The sequence below is a fragment of the Benincasa hispida genome, chromosome 9 (genome assembly GCF_009727055.1).
Source record: "Benincasa hispida cultivar B227 chromosome 9, ASM972705v1, whole genome shotgun sequence".
NCBI lineage: Eukaryota > Viridiplantae > Streptophyta > Magnoliopsida > Cucurbitales > Cucurbitaceae > Benincasa > Benincasa hispida.
The window spans coordinates 34,704,820-34,721,378 of NC_052357.1; the positions used below are offsets into that span (position 1 = coordinate 34,704,820).

A 16,559-nucleotide genomic window follows, 5' to 3' on the forward strand; every position below is an offset into this window, starting at 1 on the left:
TATTTAAAAAGAAAAAATCCACTGATTGATGGTATGAAATTTCATAAGAGGCCAAACCACGAAAGAGTACTAAAAGCTCTTTCAACCAGTGAAAAGATTGCAAATGCCATAGCTATTTGATGTCACAACTATTGTTGCTGTCTAACCGAAGGCAAAAATTCCATAGAAAAGATCTAACAAGTTGAAGCATAAGATTTTCTCCATTGTTTTCAGGTATTTGAAGAGGCTATGATACTAAAGATTAGGAATATAAGTTGAGTTGAGACCTATCTCAGGTGAAGTAATCATTAAGTCCATAATCACCAATTTTTTCCATTCACAGCTTCTCATTTATGTTCCAAAATCAGTGACAACTTACCTCCACAACATCAATAAAATCCTGCTTTTGGTGAAAAGCACCAATCCACTTTGTATGATCCTCAGTCCTGCATGTCAAAATAATACCCTTTTATCATTTTTTTTTTTTTTTAAAACACGTAGAATATATAAGAGGCACATAAGTAGATGTTCCTAAATTTAACCCCCCAACGAAGGAAAAAAAAAAAAAAAAGAGCGAGAGATTATAAAAGAGATTCAAGAAAATTCTTCAGTTCAAAGCAATTAAGATATCCACAAAACTCAAAGATCTCTCTTCCTCACAAAAAAGTCATTGATTTTCTAGTGAATCCAATCATGACTCTGTTAGACCCCCTATTATTAACACATATAAGAGAAGGGGTAAAGAAGGAATTATACCAAGGATAGTGAATGAAAAAGGGAATAATCGTGAAAGGGGCTTAACCATGTGAAGAGAGGGAAGGAATAATTGGGAGGAGGGAAAAAACCGTAAGGAGAGAGAAGTGGAAGGAGACCACTAAGGCGCTATAAAACAAGAGGAGGAAGACAAGAAAAGACCAATTTTGAGGAAGGAAAGCTGTGGTAGCTTTTGAAGGAGAGATCACCGGCCCTCTCGAATAGGCTGGGTACCTGCATTTATTTTCATTTCCTTTTATTCTTCTTCTTGGATTACTGTGAGGAGATTTCTTACTGTCTTGTTGTTACTTTACTTGTACTCGTTTTTCTGCTCATTTTCTCTATTTCAATAAACTGTAATCAGAGCTCTTGCTCTGTTCTTGTTCTATCTTTGTTGGGTTTGCTGAGTATAGGAATCAGATACCTAACAGATTCTCATAAAATAGAATAAATAAGATTAATCCACATGATTTCAGCTTAATAGGGGAGAACCACTGGAAGAGCAGGTGATAAGCAAATATATCAACAGAGCACCAGAACCTGATGGAAGAGCATTAAATAAATAAGTCATTTGCATATGCTCCTCGCTTCTTACCTACATGCAACAAGCAGGAGAAACAGTAAATTGAATTACTTATTTGAACTTGAAGCTTGTCTTCAGCCCCCACTAAAAATCAAAAACCAGATAAACATATTGATTTTCAGGACATTTAGCTCCCCAAGGACATTAATTTTTTTTCTTTATTACGACATTGAGAAACCTTATATTCACACAAATTTCCAGACAACATTACAAAGCACCTTAGGAACAAATGGCTTTATTATGAACTGTGAGACGCTGAGATCTGCCAAGTGCGATTTGCAAGCAAAAGAAAATAAGTCACCTCCTTGAGTCTAACAAGTCCCTTTACCAATAGACAAGCAATTGAAAAACCATCTAAATTTGTTATTGTTTAATTTTGACTTGGCAATAACCATAAAATAAAACTTGGTACTGGTTTTAATTTTTATTGCTTGTTATTTGATAACTGTATGACTAGCTCACTCACACTTCAACAGTTCAACTAATATGATGGAGTAACATCGGACCTAACAAACATTTGGTGTAAGAAAACTTGATAATGTATATCCTTAAGTAGATGGTCCGATCAAAATAAGTTGAACTCTAAGTCATAATCTCCAAGACATCTACTTAAGGATAAAAGCTGTCATAAGTCAATTTAGATGGTCCGAAACATCAGTGTTTATGAGCTTGAATAAAAGCTTTTGTTCTCTCATTTCCATCCACTATCAATTTATCCATACACTTATACAAACCCAATCTAATCTCTGAATGAGTAGAAAAATTATCATCATATTGAAAATGTGGGTGCAAGATATATGTTATAGCTTGTACGATTCGAGGAAATTGAAACTCCCACCATTTCATCAATAATATTTCATATCTCCTCGTCGCTTATTACGTCTCCCCCGAATTTTTGGCAACTTTCCCTTTTGTTGAATCCATGGCACCACACATAAATCCCATTGCAGGCACCTTTTTAGAATCAATTGATCTAAAAACACTCACCAAAGGTTTTGTAGTCTTAATTGCATAAATTACAGCATGCCAACTACTTCCTTTCCTTCGGGTTTTTTTGCCCAAATACTATCTTGTCATTGCTTAGAAGTAAACTTTGCCTGTAGTGGCTATTTAGAATGACAAATACCAGTGGCTGTTTAGAATGACAAATACTTTGCAATGTCAAATAGGTAGTAGAAAATCTAGTAGTGGTTGGACATACAAACTCTTTCTGTAAAAGATCTCACTAATGCTAACATTCAACAATGATTAAAGATAATTTTACTACCCTTCTTTGCCTTTATCAATGCATTATTGTGCTGAAGAAGCTCACCAAATTAGCTCAAGCATTAATCAAGACGATGAGTAGCACACGAAGTCCAATACAAATGCTTTTACTTTTCCATCAATTTTTTCCAACTAACTTATAGTTAAATGCATTTTCTATCATAACTTGGACTACAAGGTTCTCTCCAATTTCGTCTACTGTATCATTGAGACATTGAAACAACACAGTTGCATCTTTTACAGCATCTAAAGTGTCAATAGATTTTGAAAAGAAAAAACAACTATTCCACTTGGTGAGTTTACAAGAAAATTAATTGAACTCCTTCCTCTCATATAGGGCCGCCCATGTCTTGGTATGTCATTCACATTGTTTCTTGTAGTTTTATCCATGAACTTAGTTCACACATGGTTGGTGATTTCAAATGTCGACCATATAAACAATGGATCGACACAGATTCACAAATGACGGGTTTCTAGCTACATTAAGTGAAATACCATTTTCAAAAAAGAACCTCCTAATATCCATAAAAACAAAATTAAGAGCTTCTTTTGCAATTAAAGAATTGACTTCAGTTTGAACCTTGTTATCACCATTAACATCACTAGCTTTCACCTCCACAATTCGATTCATTGGTCCTCAAATCCCTCTATAAGGGATATCACCCCAATCGATCCATTGACCGAAAGAGGATTGTCAATCGAAGTTATTTGAAAGTATCTCTATTTGGTTGTATTTGTTATTTGTTTCTTTTTTTTTCTTTTTTTTTTTTGTCCCTCTCCTAGCGAGAGTTTGTATCTCCAAAACATTTAATTCTTTTCATTATAACAACAAGTTGTTTCTTGTTTCAAAAGGAGGTGTTAAAAGAATGAAAAATCATCTTGGGGAACACATAAAAATGTTGTACCATGTGATAAACTTCCCAATGAAGTGAGACGAGATGCAAGTTTACTTATAAAAAGGAGAAATGACAAAAAATTGCTAGTCATAAACAATTTGAAGATATGACTGATGCAGGCATATACTATATTGGTGGAACTTCAAGTAGTAATATCACTTATAGAGGTATTCATGGACCAATGGATAGATTTATGGTGGCAGATGCTAGTGATGTTGGAGGTGATAACAAGATTCAAATTAAAGTTAATCCTTTAACTGCAAAAGAAGCTAGTAATTTTGTTTGTATGGATATTGGGAGATTCTTTTTTGAAATGGTATTTCATTTAACATGGCTAGAAGTCTTTCTTTTGTGAAAATGTTGATCCATGGTTTATATGGTTGAGATTTGAAACTACCAATCAAGTATGAACTAAGTTCTAGGAATGTACAGGGTTGGGATGGGTTAGGTTGTGGCATTTTTTTGGACCAGCCCAAAAATTCGGATTGGTCAAGTTGGCAACCCAAATGACCCAAACATGGTCTCTCCAACCCAACCCAACCCTCAAAATTTGGGTTGGGTTGGTTGGGTTGTCGGGTTAATATTATTTTTTCTTCTTAATTTAAAATACTTCAATTTTATCTACAACACATATCTAATAACTAAAATCTTATAAAACTAAATTCTTACATACCAAATATTTATAATATCTATTACAAACTTTATACAAAAACAAACATTCTTAAAAGAAAAACCTAAATAACTAAAAAATTCATCAATTCTAAAAGAAATATATATTTTTTATTAATATATATGTAATTTGGGTTGAGTTGGGTCAACTCAAATTTTTTTTTTACAACACTAGACCCAACCCAACCCAAGAAAAATAGAAAATATTCAACCCAACCCAACCCAAAAACAAAACTGACCCAACCCAAACCCCTACTGAGTTCATGGATTTTGAAGGAAGAGATGAAAACTACAAGAAGCATCGTGAATGACATACGCAAGACATCGGCGACCACCGGAATATCGGTCTTATCTAATGGTTGGAAGGATACGAGAGTAAGAAGTTTAATTCAATTTCTAGTAAACTCATCAAGTGGATTTTTTTTTTTTCTTTTTTGAATTCTATCAATGCTACAGATGCAATCAAAGATGCAAACATAGAATTTCAACTTCTTGATGATATAGTAGAGGAAATTGGAGAGAACTTTATAGTCCAAGTTGTGACAAACAATGCATCTAATTATAAGTTAGTTGGAAATAAAATTTGATGGAAAAATGAAAGCATTTGTATTGGACTCCACTCCATGTGCTGCCCACTGTCTTGGTTCGATGCTTGAAAAACTTGGTGAGCTGCCTCAACACAAGAATGCATTGATAAAGGCAAAGAAGGTTAGTAACTTTATATATAATTACGTTTGGTAGTTTACAAAGAGGAGCTTGTTCGTCCAACCACCACTAGATTTGCTACCACCTATTTGACATTACAAAGTAAGTGCCAATTTAAACAGTCGTTACAAGCAAATTTACTTCTAAGCAATGACAAGATAGTGTTCGGGCAAAAAATAAAACCCTAAGGAAAGGAAGTGAAGAGAATAATTTTAAGAGAGAAAATTTTGGCCCACTGTAGTTTATGAATTAAGTCTACAAAACCTTTGGTGAGTGTTTTGAGATTAGTTGATTCTGAAAAGGTGCCTAAAATGGGATTTATATGTGGTGCCATGGATTCACCAAAAGAGAAAATTACCAAAAGTCTTCAAGAAAGAGGAAGCTAGTTACAACGAGATATGGAATATTATTGATGAAAGGTTCGAGTTTCAATTACATGGACACTTATATGCTATAGCATATTTCTTGAACCCACATTTTTCAATATGATGATAATTTTTCCACTCATTCAGATATCAGATTGGGATTATATACATGTATGGATAAATTGATAATTGATGAAAACGAGAGAACAAAAGCTAATCTTCAAATAGATTCATTTCGAAGGAGGGAAGGATTCTTTGGGTTTCAACAAGCAATTGCAAAAAAAGATCTCCGAGAAGCATCATGAAGATAATATATCCTGTTTTTATTTATTTTTGTTTCCTCAACTGATGTGATATTTGATGATGCAATTAATTGGTGGACTCAATTTGGAGATGGATCATTAGAACTAGCAAAATTTGCCATCAAAGTTCTGATTCTTATTTGTTTAGCATTTGGGTGTGAACATAATTTGAGTACTTTAATCAAGTTTATAGGAAGTTCTTAATTATATTTCATTACTTGCAAAAAACTGTCTAAGACTTCCAACTTTAGTAATAAATTTATGTTTCATGGATAGGTGCATACAAAGAAAAGAAATCGTTTGAGCACAACTAAGTTAAATAACTTAGTTTACATCATGTACAATAAAAGCTTAAAGAATAGACACTTGAAGCAAAAGGGTCTCCAAGGAAGAAGTTGATCCATTTAGTAGATAATGTTCCACTTGATGATGAGTGGATTGTTAAAAATCAAAATCTGTGTCAAACATGATGATGATTCTAACATCAATGTTTATGAGCTTGGAGAAGGAAGTAGTTCTCAACAAAGAAGTAGTGATAAGACTAGACAACCAAATGTTAAGAGTGAAGGCACATGACTTATTAAAACAATTATTAAATTTAAATAAGTTTCCTAAATTAACTTAGTTTTAACTTTTATTTACAAAATTAATTTCTTAAACAGATAAAGGAAAGAGATCAATGACATTGGATGAAGTGGAATGGGTAGATGTTAAGAGTGACAATGAATGTGAGGATGAAACTATTAGATACAATGATGACTATATGAAAGATCCTAGTAGTTATAATGATAATAATATTGTGGATGAAATGTAGACGGACTATTGAGATTTTTTCTTCTTTGTCATGATTAATTTTTTAGCATGTTGCACACTTTTAAGGAACTAGTATGTTGTGTACTTTTAAGGAATATTATAATGTTAAGAATATATAAGATTTTATGTTTTATGACTTAATTATGTTTTCTTAAATTAAAATGAGGTTTACGGCTCATACTGCCTTAAGGCTTACACCTCACCTCACCAAGAGAATATGCCTCTAGGCCATCTTAAGCCTTTAAAAATATTTGGAAGGGGAATGTATTTTTGCTTTTTATGCTTCTAGTGTCATAGTAGTTTCTCAAGAGAGGAGAGTTTCCAGACACAAAGTAAGGAAAGCTGCCTATAACTTCCCCACCAAGACCTACCCCCAACCTAAAGTAGCTAGGTAGGGAAGTAAAATTAATCCTTATTCATACATGGGTTTCTCCAGTACGAAATGAGCCGAACAGGTTCTTTGCTTCGGCCTAGAATACGATTAATTTGGCATGGGCTACATGAGCCTCCAATAGTTTACCGGATATATTGATAAGTCGGGCATTCCTGGTTCACCAAGTGAAACCGATGGTTTCTTAGTCACGTCTAGCTAAACCTAAAGTTCCATTAAAGAGCATTTCCACAAGGTAGAACCTCCTCAAGGAATATAAGGTTTTCATGAGGCTGATCTTAGGCCACAATCCAAGCACAAATACCTTTGTTTAAGAGAATCTTAATTCAATCAATAGGAGGCTGCCTACCAATCAAAAAGGCTGGAAGACTTTCCACTTCATTGAAAAAGGGAAGGGGAGAGGAAAGCGAAGCTTAGCGAGCTTTCTTTTAGCTAACCACTACATAAGTTGTTGGCATCAAGCTTACTGCACCAGCTTCCTTTCATTCGCTTCGCAAGAGTCGCATAGCACATAGCCAAAAGTCAGCGGGCCAATACTACCTACCTAACCCCTCACTCTAAGGGACTATAGATCAGAAAGCACCTTATTCTTAACCATCCCATTCATCCAAAAGAGAAGGGCCTATGTATTTGCATGACCCCTGCAGATTTGACTCTATCTACAATTGAAGTTATCCCCTATCAATCCTGCCACTATGCTGTAGAACGGGAGCTCGTGTGGAACCTTTTCTTTCTAATTGGACCTTGGGCCAATTGGTCCGCCTATGGTGAGCACCGGTCGGCTAGTCCCTTCTGCTGACGATGTGCTCTAGTTGGGTCGTGCCTTAGCCATTGTTACTTTTTCGGTTCTTGCATTAGTGTCTCACTGATGGAAGCGTCGCGTCTCGTTAGTCCCTTTCTATCGCGACGAACCCCGAAGTCCACGTCACATTCCACATCAACCTTTCCAGGGCTCGTCATAGCCCGCGTCGTTGGTGCTTGCTCTCCCAATGCAGTGCATTCGACAACATGATATGCTCAGGAAGTCTCTCAAATGTGTTGCCTCTACATATTGCTTGAATCTAGCTCTCTGATCCTCTTATGCTTTTCTCTCTACTATCATAGTTTTTCTTTTTTGATCGCCAAGGATGCTTTGACTTGGGTGTTGTTTCACTTTGGGGATGTGTTTCAGTTTGATGGTTGTTTTGTTTGGTCTCTTTGTTTATGGGGGGCTTCTTGCATCATCAATCCATTTTACATCTTTCTTTCTATATTTTCCACCCTTTTGTTCTTCCCCTCCCATGGTATCATTGTATTTTCCCTTCTTTAGATGGGGTTGCTATGTTGTTTCATCTTGTGCTTTGGTATTTGTTGTACCTTGAATATTTCATTTATCAATGAAATGGTTTCTTATCAAAAAAAAAAAAAAAGAAGAAGAAAAAAACAATAAAATAAATACTCTTTGGTGTCTTGACTTCCAACAGCAATTTGCTAAATGCTAATAATCCCAAGGGATATTAAGCTGCTCTACTGTGCAAATCAAGTAGCTAATGCCACACAGATGGACCATACATGCAATGTTACATATACATACTAGAGTCCTAGACAATTCAAACGCAATAAATTAACTTAGACCAGCAGGATAAAACTCACCCTGAATCCATCTTCATATGATGAGCATTGAAGAAGAAAACAGTGGATGGTATAAGAGTTATGTCAAAGTACTTGACGTAAATCTGTAATTCTTCTGAATCAATATCAACCAGTGCTATTGAAGCAAACTTCGATACTTCTCGTGCGCACTTAGCAAGCTAAATCATTGAAAGAGAATGAAACACAAGGTGGGGAAATCATCAAATTTTGAAAAAGCATATAAACCCTAGAAGAAGAAAAGAAAAATCAAGGACTTGGTAACACACAATGTCATCGAGGAGGAGACAAACTGGATCGGAACACCGCCCAAATCGGAGAATTAGGACCTTATCAATCGTGTCCTTAATGAGGGAATCCACTTCTCTCTTCTTTGTTAAGGTCCTTAGAAGATAGCTCATCTTCCTTTCCCTGCAATCCACCTAAAGTAATTAAGCTTAAGAAACTAAAGCAGCTTCAATACACCCAATGTTCTCAAATTGAACTTTTTCGAACTATTCAAGAAACGTATATAATGCAATCTAAATCGAAGTCGAAAATGTTGCAGCTTAAACCCAAATCAACAAAATTGTTGACCATTGGAGAGAAGAGGGAAATTACCCTTGCTGTGGAAGCGCAACCGCCGCCGGAGTTCGATGAGGGACGAAGCCGCCGAACACCCCTTGCCTATTGAAAAGCAAGTTGAAACGTCCCAAATTTTTTGATTGATAAAAAAAATGTTGAAATTCAATCCATGTACACCATTAGAGATGTCCACGGGGTCGGTCATTTCCCCACTCTGTCTGCTCCCCATTTCATTCCAATTTTGATCTAAAAAAAGTTAATTAATTTTTTAATATAAAAAATAATATAAATTAAATTATTCATTTATATAATCTAAATTTAAATATATTCATTATATTTTTCAATAAATAATCAAATTTGAAATATAAATATAATATTTATACTACAATAATAATAACGTTAGATAACTCTATTAAATAAATATGTAAAAACTAATCGTGGTAGGGATGGAAAACGATGTGGGATCGGAGATGGGAAATGCATTTTCCGTTTCCATCCTTATTTAACTCAATCTTTTTCTCTCACTTCCTCTCTATTTTCCGCTTAAATGGGACAGGACCCACGAAGCGATCTTGTAGAAAAATTGGACATATGCACCATTTGGCCTTTGTGGAAATAGAGAAGAATAAAAAAAATAAAAAAATAAAAAGGGTGTAATGTGCAAAGGAAAGGGCAGCTTGCGACGTGAGGTTTCATAAAAATTCTTCTTCAACTTGTTCAAATCCAATCATTCAAAACCATTTTCTTCAAATTCCATATGTCAACCATTTTTTCTCTTTAAAAATTTTTCATCTAGTTTTTTAGAAAAAAAAAATCATCTAGTTTTAATATATTCGTGGTATGTAATTGATATTTTTTATAAAAATCTCTTAGATTATTAATATAATTTTAAGTAACACTATAAAGGCAAAAGAGAAAAATGAAATATTTTCTTTTGTTATGTTGTTGGATCAAAACAACACAATTCAATTCGAGTGATTCAAATCAATTTAGTTCCAAACACAAATATAAATTTGAAATCATTTCTTTCTTTTTAAATCTTGGGATGTGAAATCATTTTTACCTAAATCTCGATGTCAAATAGAGCCGAAAATATGAGAAAGTATGAAAACAATAATATCTCTATCTCTGATATATTAAAATTTGTTGTCTCCATCTCTATTTCAACTCTAACTTTAAGATCTATAAATTATTTCAAAAATTAATAAAATAAATAAACTAAAATACAATTTAAAAAAAATATATTTGAAACATAAAAACCAAATGGATATAAATAAAATAATAAATTTAAAAGAAGAAGAAAAATAAATTAAAAAACTAATCTGAAAAACAAATGAAAGGAAAGTATTTCAAACTTGGATCTAAGGTGGAGCTAGGAGACACATTTACCGTTAGGCTAGCTAAAGTTATTGATATTATAATAGTTATATATATATATGTTTGGGTTGATACCCTAAATCTCGTAGGGTTCTATAGCTTATAATTATATTGACATCTTATTTATCTAATAACATGTGTGAAATTTTATTTGACATTTGGTTGTATTAATCCACAAACTAATAAACTAACATCTAAAGTTATTTTGTAACTTAAACATGTATGTAGAGACATATGAGTGGATCATGTTTTAAGTGATAACCTTATAAACATTCAAAAGTTGCATTAGTTTCTCTACCTACAAAAAAAAGTTTTTAAAAAAATGCCCTTATCGCTTATTTACACCCCACCTTTCATCTCTTCCACTTCCTCTCTCTCCTTTACTTCAATATAGTAATTAATATTCCCTATATTCTCTATTTTCTCTCCCCTCTTGTCAACTATTTGATTTTGTTTGTCTCATAAAAAAATGATCTTCTACCGTTAAGGCATATAAATTATAAAACAAAAAATAAAATAAAATAAAATAATGGAAGCACCAAAGGGATCTTAGGACTTAAATATCATAACAAGGTTGTACATTAGTAGTTTAACGTGTGTTAATAACTAAAAAAATCTTTTTTGTATTTGGTTATTATCATTTTGGTAAATTTTAAGAGGAAATTTTGATTTTAGAATTTTGTGAGATTTTGTGGGATTTATATTTTAACTTGGTTTATATTTCATTGTGAGAAAATTGGTATGAGAATTGGACAAATAGAAGAAAAATAAGGATGAAATTGATTTTTTTTTAATAAGAAAACTTCAAACCATCACTATAGTAGCGATGGGAGCATTTAATTTTTTTTTTTCTTTTGTAAGACTAAGAGTATTTATGCAACCTTTAGAAATTCAAATATATTTTTGAAATGAGTAGTAGTCAGTAATAATTTATGTTCGTATTCATGATAAGAGTTTTTTTTAAAATTTTTAAAAATCTTGAAAGTTAAGAGATTTTTTTAAACAAAATACCAATGATTTTCATCCAAAATCAATGATAGGGATATTTTTAAACTTATTATTTTTTAATGTTTTAAGAAAAAAGAAGCTAAGAAAAAAGAAAGAATTATTTGCATAGAAGTTGAGCAATTTTCCGAGGTATCTGTGCCGTTTTGTTTCAACCCTTTTCCTTCTTCTCCATATCTCCCTCCTCGCTACAACCTACGCCGTCGAACCCTCTCCGCCGCAGTCCGACACTGGCATCCTCCATCAGCAACGCCCGTTTCTTCCTTCTCTTCCTATCTCCCTCTCTGCTGCAACCTCGCCGGAACCCACTACTGCCCATCGCACTGCTCATCGCCAAGGTGCACACTCTGTCTTCCGCAACCCCTCCCTCTCTCAGTCGCTCATTGCTGAGTTCGCTGGGATGAATTTCTTTCTTTATTCATTTTCTGTCTTCAATTCAACCAATTTCTAAATAGGGTCAAATTTAATCTAAAATCCTGCCATAAATTCGACCTATTTTGGACTGTTCTTTTTAAATGGGATGAAGGGAGATTCTTAGATGATAGAGAAATTTGTTATGTGAGGTCGTTGTGCTTATTTGGATTGTTCTACATGAGAATTTTGTGTTCTGGAAAGTCTCTTTCTTCTATGCATACATATCTAGCCCATAATTGAAGTTAATTTAGTATAAAATTGATTGTACATGAAATGGTTGTTTGAGTAAAGCATTTGATAGATTCTTGGTGCTTCATGTTCATAGTCTTCACGAAAAGAACAGGATGATCAGGGCTGCCGCTTGCTTGTATACACCAGCTTCTCACTTTGTGGACTAGTATGCTTTCTTCACTTTTTGAAATCTGAAGCGTACGTAAGAAAAAATTCAATAACTTTGTTTTCAACAACTTGACAGAATGAGTTGAGGACCAACAGAACTCTATTTTTTTTAAAAAAAAAAAAAAAAATTATGTTCGAACTGATGCACTGCTGGAATCTGATCGGTGTTTGTTGTTTGCCACTCCATAGGCCATTATCGAGCTCGCCACTCAAGAACCCAATTGACTGAATTTGATTTTGAGCCTTTAGAGACCGCAAACAAGCCAAATGTCTCTCTTAACTGCCCAGAGTGCTGTTCATCTGCTTCGGCGCCTTGGAAGGACTGGCATGGTCGATGAGGCGCTTGCTGCATTTTCTACTCTCGATTCACATGCGAAAAACACAAAAGTTCGTAATGTGATCATTGCTTTGCTTCTGAAATCTGGGCGAGTTGACAATGCATTGAATGTGCTCGACGAAATGCTTCTTCCAGGTTCGGAGTTTCGACCCAATGATAGAACTGCTGATATTGTTTTCAATAAATTGTTGGAGAAGATGAATGGGCCGGAGGGGGGAGCCAAGGAAGATGAAATTGCTGGGTTGGTAGCCAAATTTGGTAAACATAACGTTGTCCCAAATACCATTACATTGACGCAGTTGATCACGAAGCTTTGTTGGAATAGAAATACAAATCTTGCATGGGATGTTTTAGATAACGTGATGATGTTGAATGGTCTTAAGGATGCTGCACCCTGCAATGCACTTTTGACAGGATTGGGAAAGGCAAGGGAATTTGAGAAGATGAATCTGTTGATGCGAAAGATGAAAGACATGAATATTCAGCCTAATGTTATTACTTTTGGTATCCTTATCAACCATTTGTGCAAGTTCAGAAGGATTGATGATGCATTAGAGGTGTTTGAGAAATTGAAAGCGGAAAAAGAGGAGGCCAAGGATGTTGCACCTGATGTAATCATGTACAATACTTTGATTGATGGGCTCTGTAAAGTGGGGAGGCAAGAAGAAGGATTGCGCTTGATGGGAATGATGAGATTAGATGACTGTGCACCCAATACCGTTACGTACAATTGTTTGATTGATGGGTATTGTAAGTCAGGTGAAATTGAGAGAGCTCATGAGCTCTTTAATCAGATGGTAAGTGAACAAGTTGTGCCGAACATAATTACCGTCAATACTTTAGTCAATGGAATGTGCAACCATAGCAGAATAAGTAGTGCAGTTGAGTTCTTCAGGGAAATGCAGCAGAAGGGTTTGAAAGGAAATTCTGTTACTTACACGGTGTTCATTAATGCTTTTTGCAAAGTCAACAATATGAACAAAGCAATGGAATTTTGGGATGAAATGTCCAAAGATGGATGTTTGCCTGATGTCATTGTGTATTATACTTTGATATGTGGTTTAGCCCAAGCTGGAAGGTTGGATGATGCCAACTCTGTTGTGTCAAAGTTGAAAGAGGCAGGGTTCTGTCTAGATCTTGTTTGCTACAATATTCTTATCAGTGAGTTTTGTAAGAAGAAGAAATTAGATAGAGCTTATGAATTGTTGAATGAAATGGAGCTGGTTGGAGTTAAGCCTGATTGTGTAACATACAACACTTTGATTTCCCACTTTAGTAAAATTGGGAATTTCAAATTAGCTCACGAATTTATGAAAAAGATGACCAAGGAGGACGGTCTTTTACCCACTGTCTTCACTTATGGAGCTCTTATTCATGCCTATTGCTTGAACAATAACACTGATGAAGCCATGAAGCTTTTCAAGGAAATGAGTGCTACATCAAAGGTTCCTCCTAACACAGTAATATACAATATATTGATTGATTCTTTATGCAAAAGGAATGAAGTCAATTACGCTCTTTCCCTATTGGATGATATGAAATTTAGAAGGGTGAAGCCGAACACCACAACATACAACACTATTTTCGAAGCCCTTAGGGAGAAGAATTGGTTGGACAAAGCATTCAAACTTATGGATAGAATGGTTGAGGAGGCGTGTAATGCCGATTATATAACAATGGAGATTTTAACCGAATGGCTTTCGTCAGTTGGAGAAACTACAAAATTGAAGTTGTTTACACAGGGATACAGTGTTTGTGATTCTGCAGCCTAAAGTCTGCAAGCATGAAGTGCGTTCTTTTGATTAGTCGACATGCTTAACGGTAAACAGCCGAGATTTTCTCATGGCATGATGTTATCTGGATTCGTTTGTGTATTTAACGATCTCTCAAACGTCTTTAAGAGGAGTATTGACAAAGGATTGTTATTCTCCTAGTTTCTTTGCATCAAGATTATACCTCATTCAATGCTGAGAAAGTTTGGACTTTTTCTTGTTTCTGATAACATTCCATGGAGGCAGAATCATCAATTTGTTAATATTTGGATTTTGCTCTCGAATTTGTATTGAGCTTGAGGAGAAGAAAATGTACCTTTTAGGCTTGTATCTATTAGGGGTTCTTCCCTACGTTAAGCAACCTAACAAAGAAAACACAAGAAGGAACAAGAAGGAAATAGAGTAATATAGCTGATATTTAGTTATAAACATTGCTTTAAAGAGCTACCCAAAACAGTCCATTGACATTACAATAACAATCCCAAAACAAATAGACATTCCCCCTAAAAAGAAAGAAGATGATCAACCAAAATGGAAAAATAACCAGCACATTTGAGAGAGTTGGTGGTCCTCTCCTGCAAAAGCCACTCTCAGCTTTTACCCAAAATATTCCCCTCCCTTCCTCTTGACTCTATTGTCTTTTATATATCGTTTTTGTGGTCCTAACCGTTTCCTTCTCCTTCTGCCACCTTAGTTGATTGGTTATTTCCCTTCTTACCCCTATATTTATATGTGTAAATAATTTGAGGTTTAGCAATACCGCCTCTATTGAAATGCACCTTGTCCTCAACGTTGAAATTAGGAAATTGTTGCTTCATTAGGTGAACTGTTTCTCATGTCGCTTCATTCTCTAATAGCCCCTACCATTTCACGAGCCATTCGTTGGTTGCTAGCTCCCTATTTCATCTCACCCCTAGGACTGTCTCTGGTGTGGTTTGTAGCTCAAATTCTTCAGTTAAAATTGGAGCATGTTGTTGAATCTGGTCACCTTGGCCTAACTTCTTTTTCAATTGAGATATGTGAAACACGTTGTGGATTGCAGCTTCGGGAGGTAAAGCCAACTTGTAAGCCACTTTTCCAACTCTTTTGAGGATTCGGTAAGGTCCATAGAATCTAGGTGACAGCTTCTCACTTCTTTTCCTTGCTAAGGACCTCTATCTATAGGGATGCAACTTCAAATAAACCTCATCTCCAACTTCAAAACTCAATTCTCTTGGATGCCTATCGGACTGCTTCTTCATTCGGTTTTGAGCCAAGGTTAAGTTCTCCATTAAGGCATTAAGCGCCAAGTCTCTTTCTTACAGTTGCTGCTCGACCGAATTGTTGGTGGTTTTCCTATCTCCATACGAAAACAAGGGTGGAAGAGGTCTCCTATAAACAGCCTGGTAAGGAGTGGTCTTTATCAATATGTGGAAGGTGGTATTGTACCATAATTCAGCCCATGCAATCCATTTATTCCATCTAGTAGGTTGTTCATTGCAGAAGCATCTGAGGTAAGTTTCTAAACACCTATTGACCCCGTCTGAGGGTGGAAGGTCGTGCTTCTCTTCAGTTGTGTGCCCATGGATGGGAACATCTCTTTCCAAAAGTTACTTAAGAAAATTTTATCTCGGTCTGTCAGGATTGCAAGTGGAATTCCATGGTGATGAACATCTCTTGCACGAACACCTCTGCTATCTGTTTTGCAGTGAATGGATGTTTGAGAGTGATGAAGTGGGCATACTTACTTATCCGATCCACCACCACCATGATGGAGTCATATCCTCCTACTTTTGGTAAGCCTTCTACAAAGTCCATACACCATTCTTCCATGATCAGGGAAGGGATGGGGAGTGGCTGCAATAATTCGGCTGGAGACAAGGACTCAGTCTTGTTCCTTTGACAAATTTCACACCTTTCCACATGCATTTTTACATCTCCCTTCATTCCTTGCCAGAACAATTCCCCACTCATTCTTTTATACGTCCTTAGGAACCCAAAGTGCCTTCTCAATACCGAATCATGGAATGTATGCAGCAAAGATGGGATCAAACTGGAATTCTTGGAGAGTACTAACCTGTCCTTGTAGAATTTGTTATGTTGCCACTTATATTTAGGTTTTCCATCCAGGTCCTTCAAGATGGTGATTATTCTTTGCAGTTCCTCGTCCTTTTCCACTTCTTTCCGCACGACTTCACTGTCCATCAAGGAAGGAGCTATCAACACACACAATTCACTTGGATTGGGAACTCAGGATAATGCATCATCTGCTTTGTTTTGCAAGCCAGGTTGATAGAATATCTCAAAATCATATTCAAGTAGCTTTGTCAACCATCTTTGGAACTGTGGCTGGACTTCACG

At 35.4% G+C, this 16,559-nt stretch overlaps 2 protein-coding genes across 6 annotated transcripts in view; one reads left to right on the top strand and one right to left on the bottom strand.

The window, feature by feature from the left end:
- LOC120086707 (thioredoxin-like protein 4B) overlaps window positions 1-9,135 on the bottom strand; it is a 10,507-nt gene extending 1,372 nt beyond the window's left edge. The window contains exons 1-4 of one of the 2 annotated variants that reach the window (XM_039043473.1): window positions 8,952-9,131; window positions 8,621-8,762; window positions 8,355-8,512; window positions 359-425 (exon numbers count right to left, since the gene is read on the bottom strand). In XM_039043473.1, coding sequence (XP_038899401.1) covers window positions 359-425; window positions 8,355-8,512; window positions 8,621-8,752 — 357 coding nt within the window. In that variant the 5' untranslated portion in view covers window positions 8,753-8,762; window positions 8,952-9,131. Of the gene's footprint in view, window positions 1-358; window positions 426-8,354; window positions 8,513-8,620; window positions 8,774-8,951 lie in introns of both variants that reach the window. The other variant, XM_039043474.1, reaches the window with a different exon arrangement.
- Window positions 9,136-11,399: 2,264 nt separating this feature from the next.
- Window positions 11,400-14,486, top strand: LOC120086306 (pentatricopeptide repeat-containing protein At3g61520, mitochondrial-like). Of its 4 annotated transcripts, none has more exons than XM_039042878.1 (3): window positions 11,400-11,635; window positions 12,037-12,191; window positions 12,300-14,486. In XM_039042878.1, the coding sequence occupies exon 3, from the start codon at window positions 12,378-12,380 to the stop codon at window positions 14,217-14,219; it is 1,842 nt and encodes a 613-aa protein (XP_038898806.1). In that variant the 5' UTR covers window positions 11,400-11,635; window positions 12,037-12,191; window positions 12,300-12,377; the 3' UTR covers window positions 14,220-14,486. The 4 variants fall into 4 exon arrangements, with proteins under 4 accessions (XP_038898806.1, XP_038898805.1, XP_038898803.1 ...); XM_039042877.1 differs by having other exon boundaries at window positions 12,037-12,140; XM_039042875.1 differs by having other exon boundaries at window positions 12,037-12,108.
- The last annotated feature ends 2,073 nt before the right edge of the window (window positions 14,487-16,559 follow it).

Bases quoted from the DNA above. Each gene is read 5' to 3' on its own strand.
- LOC120086306 (XM_039042878.1), top strand. From the start codon at position 12,378: ATGTCTCTCTTAACTGCCCAGAGTGCTGTTCATCTGCTTCGGCGCCTT.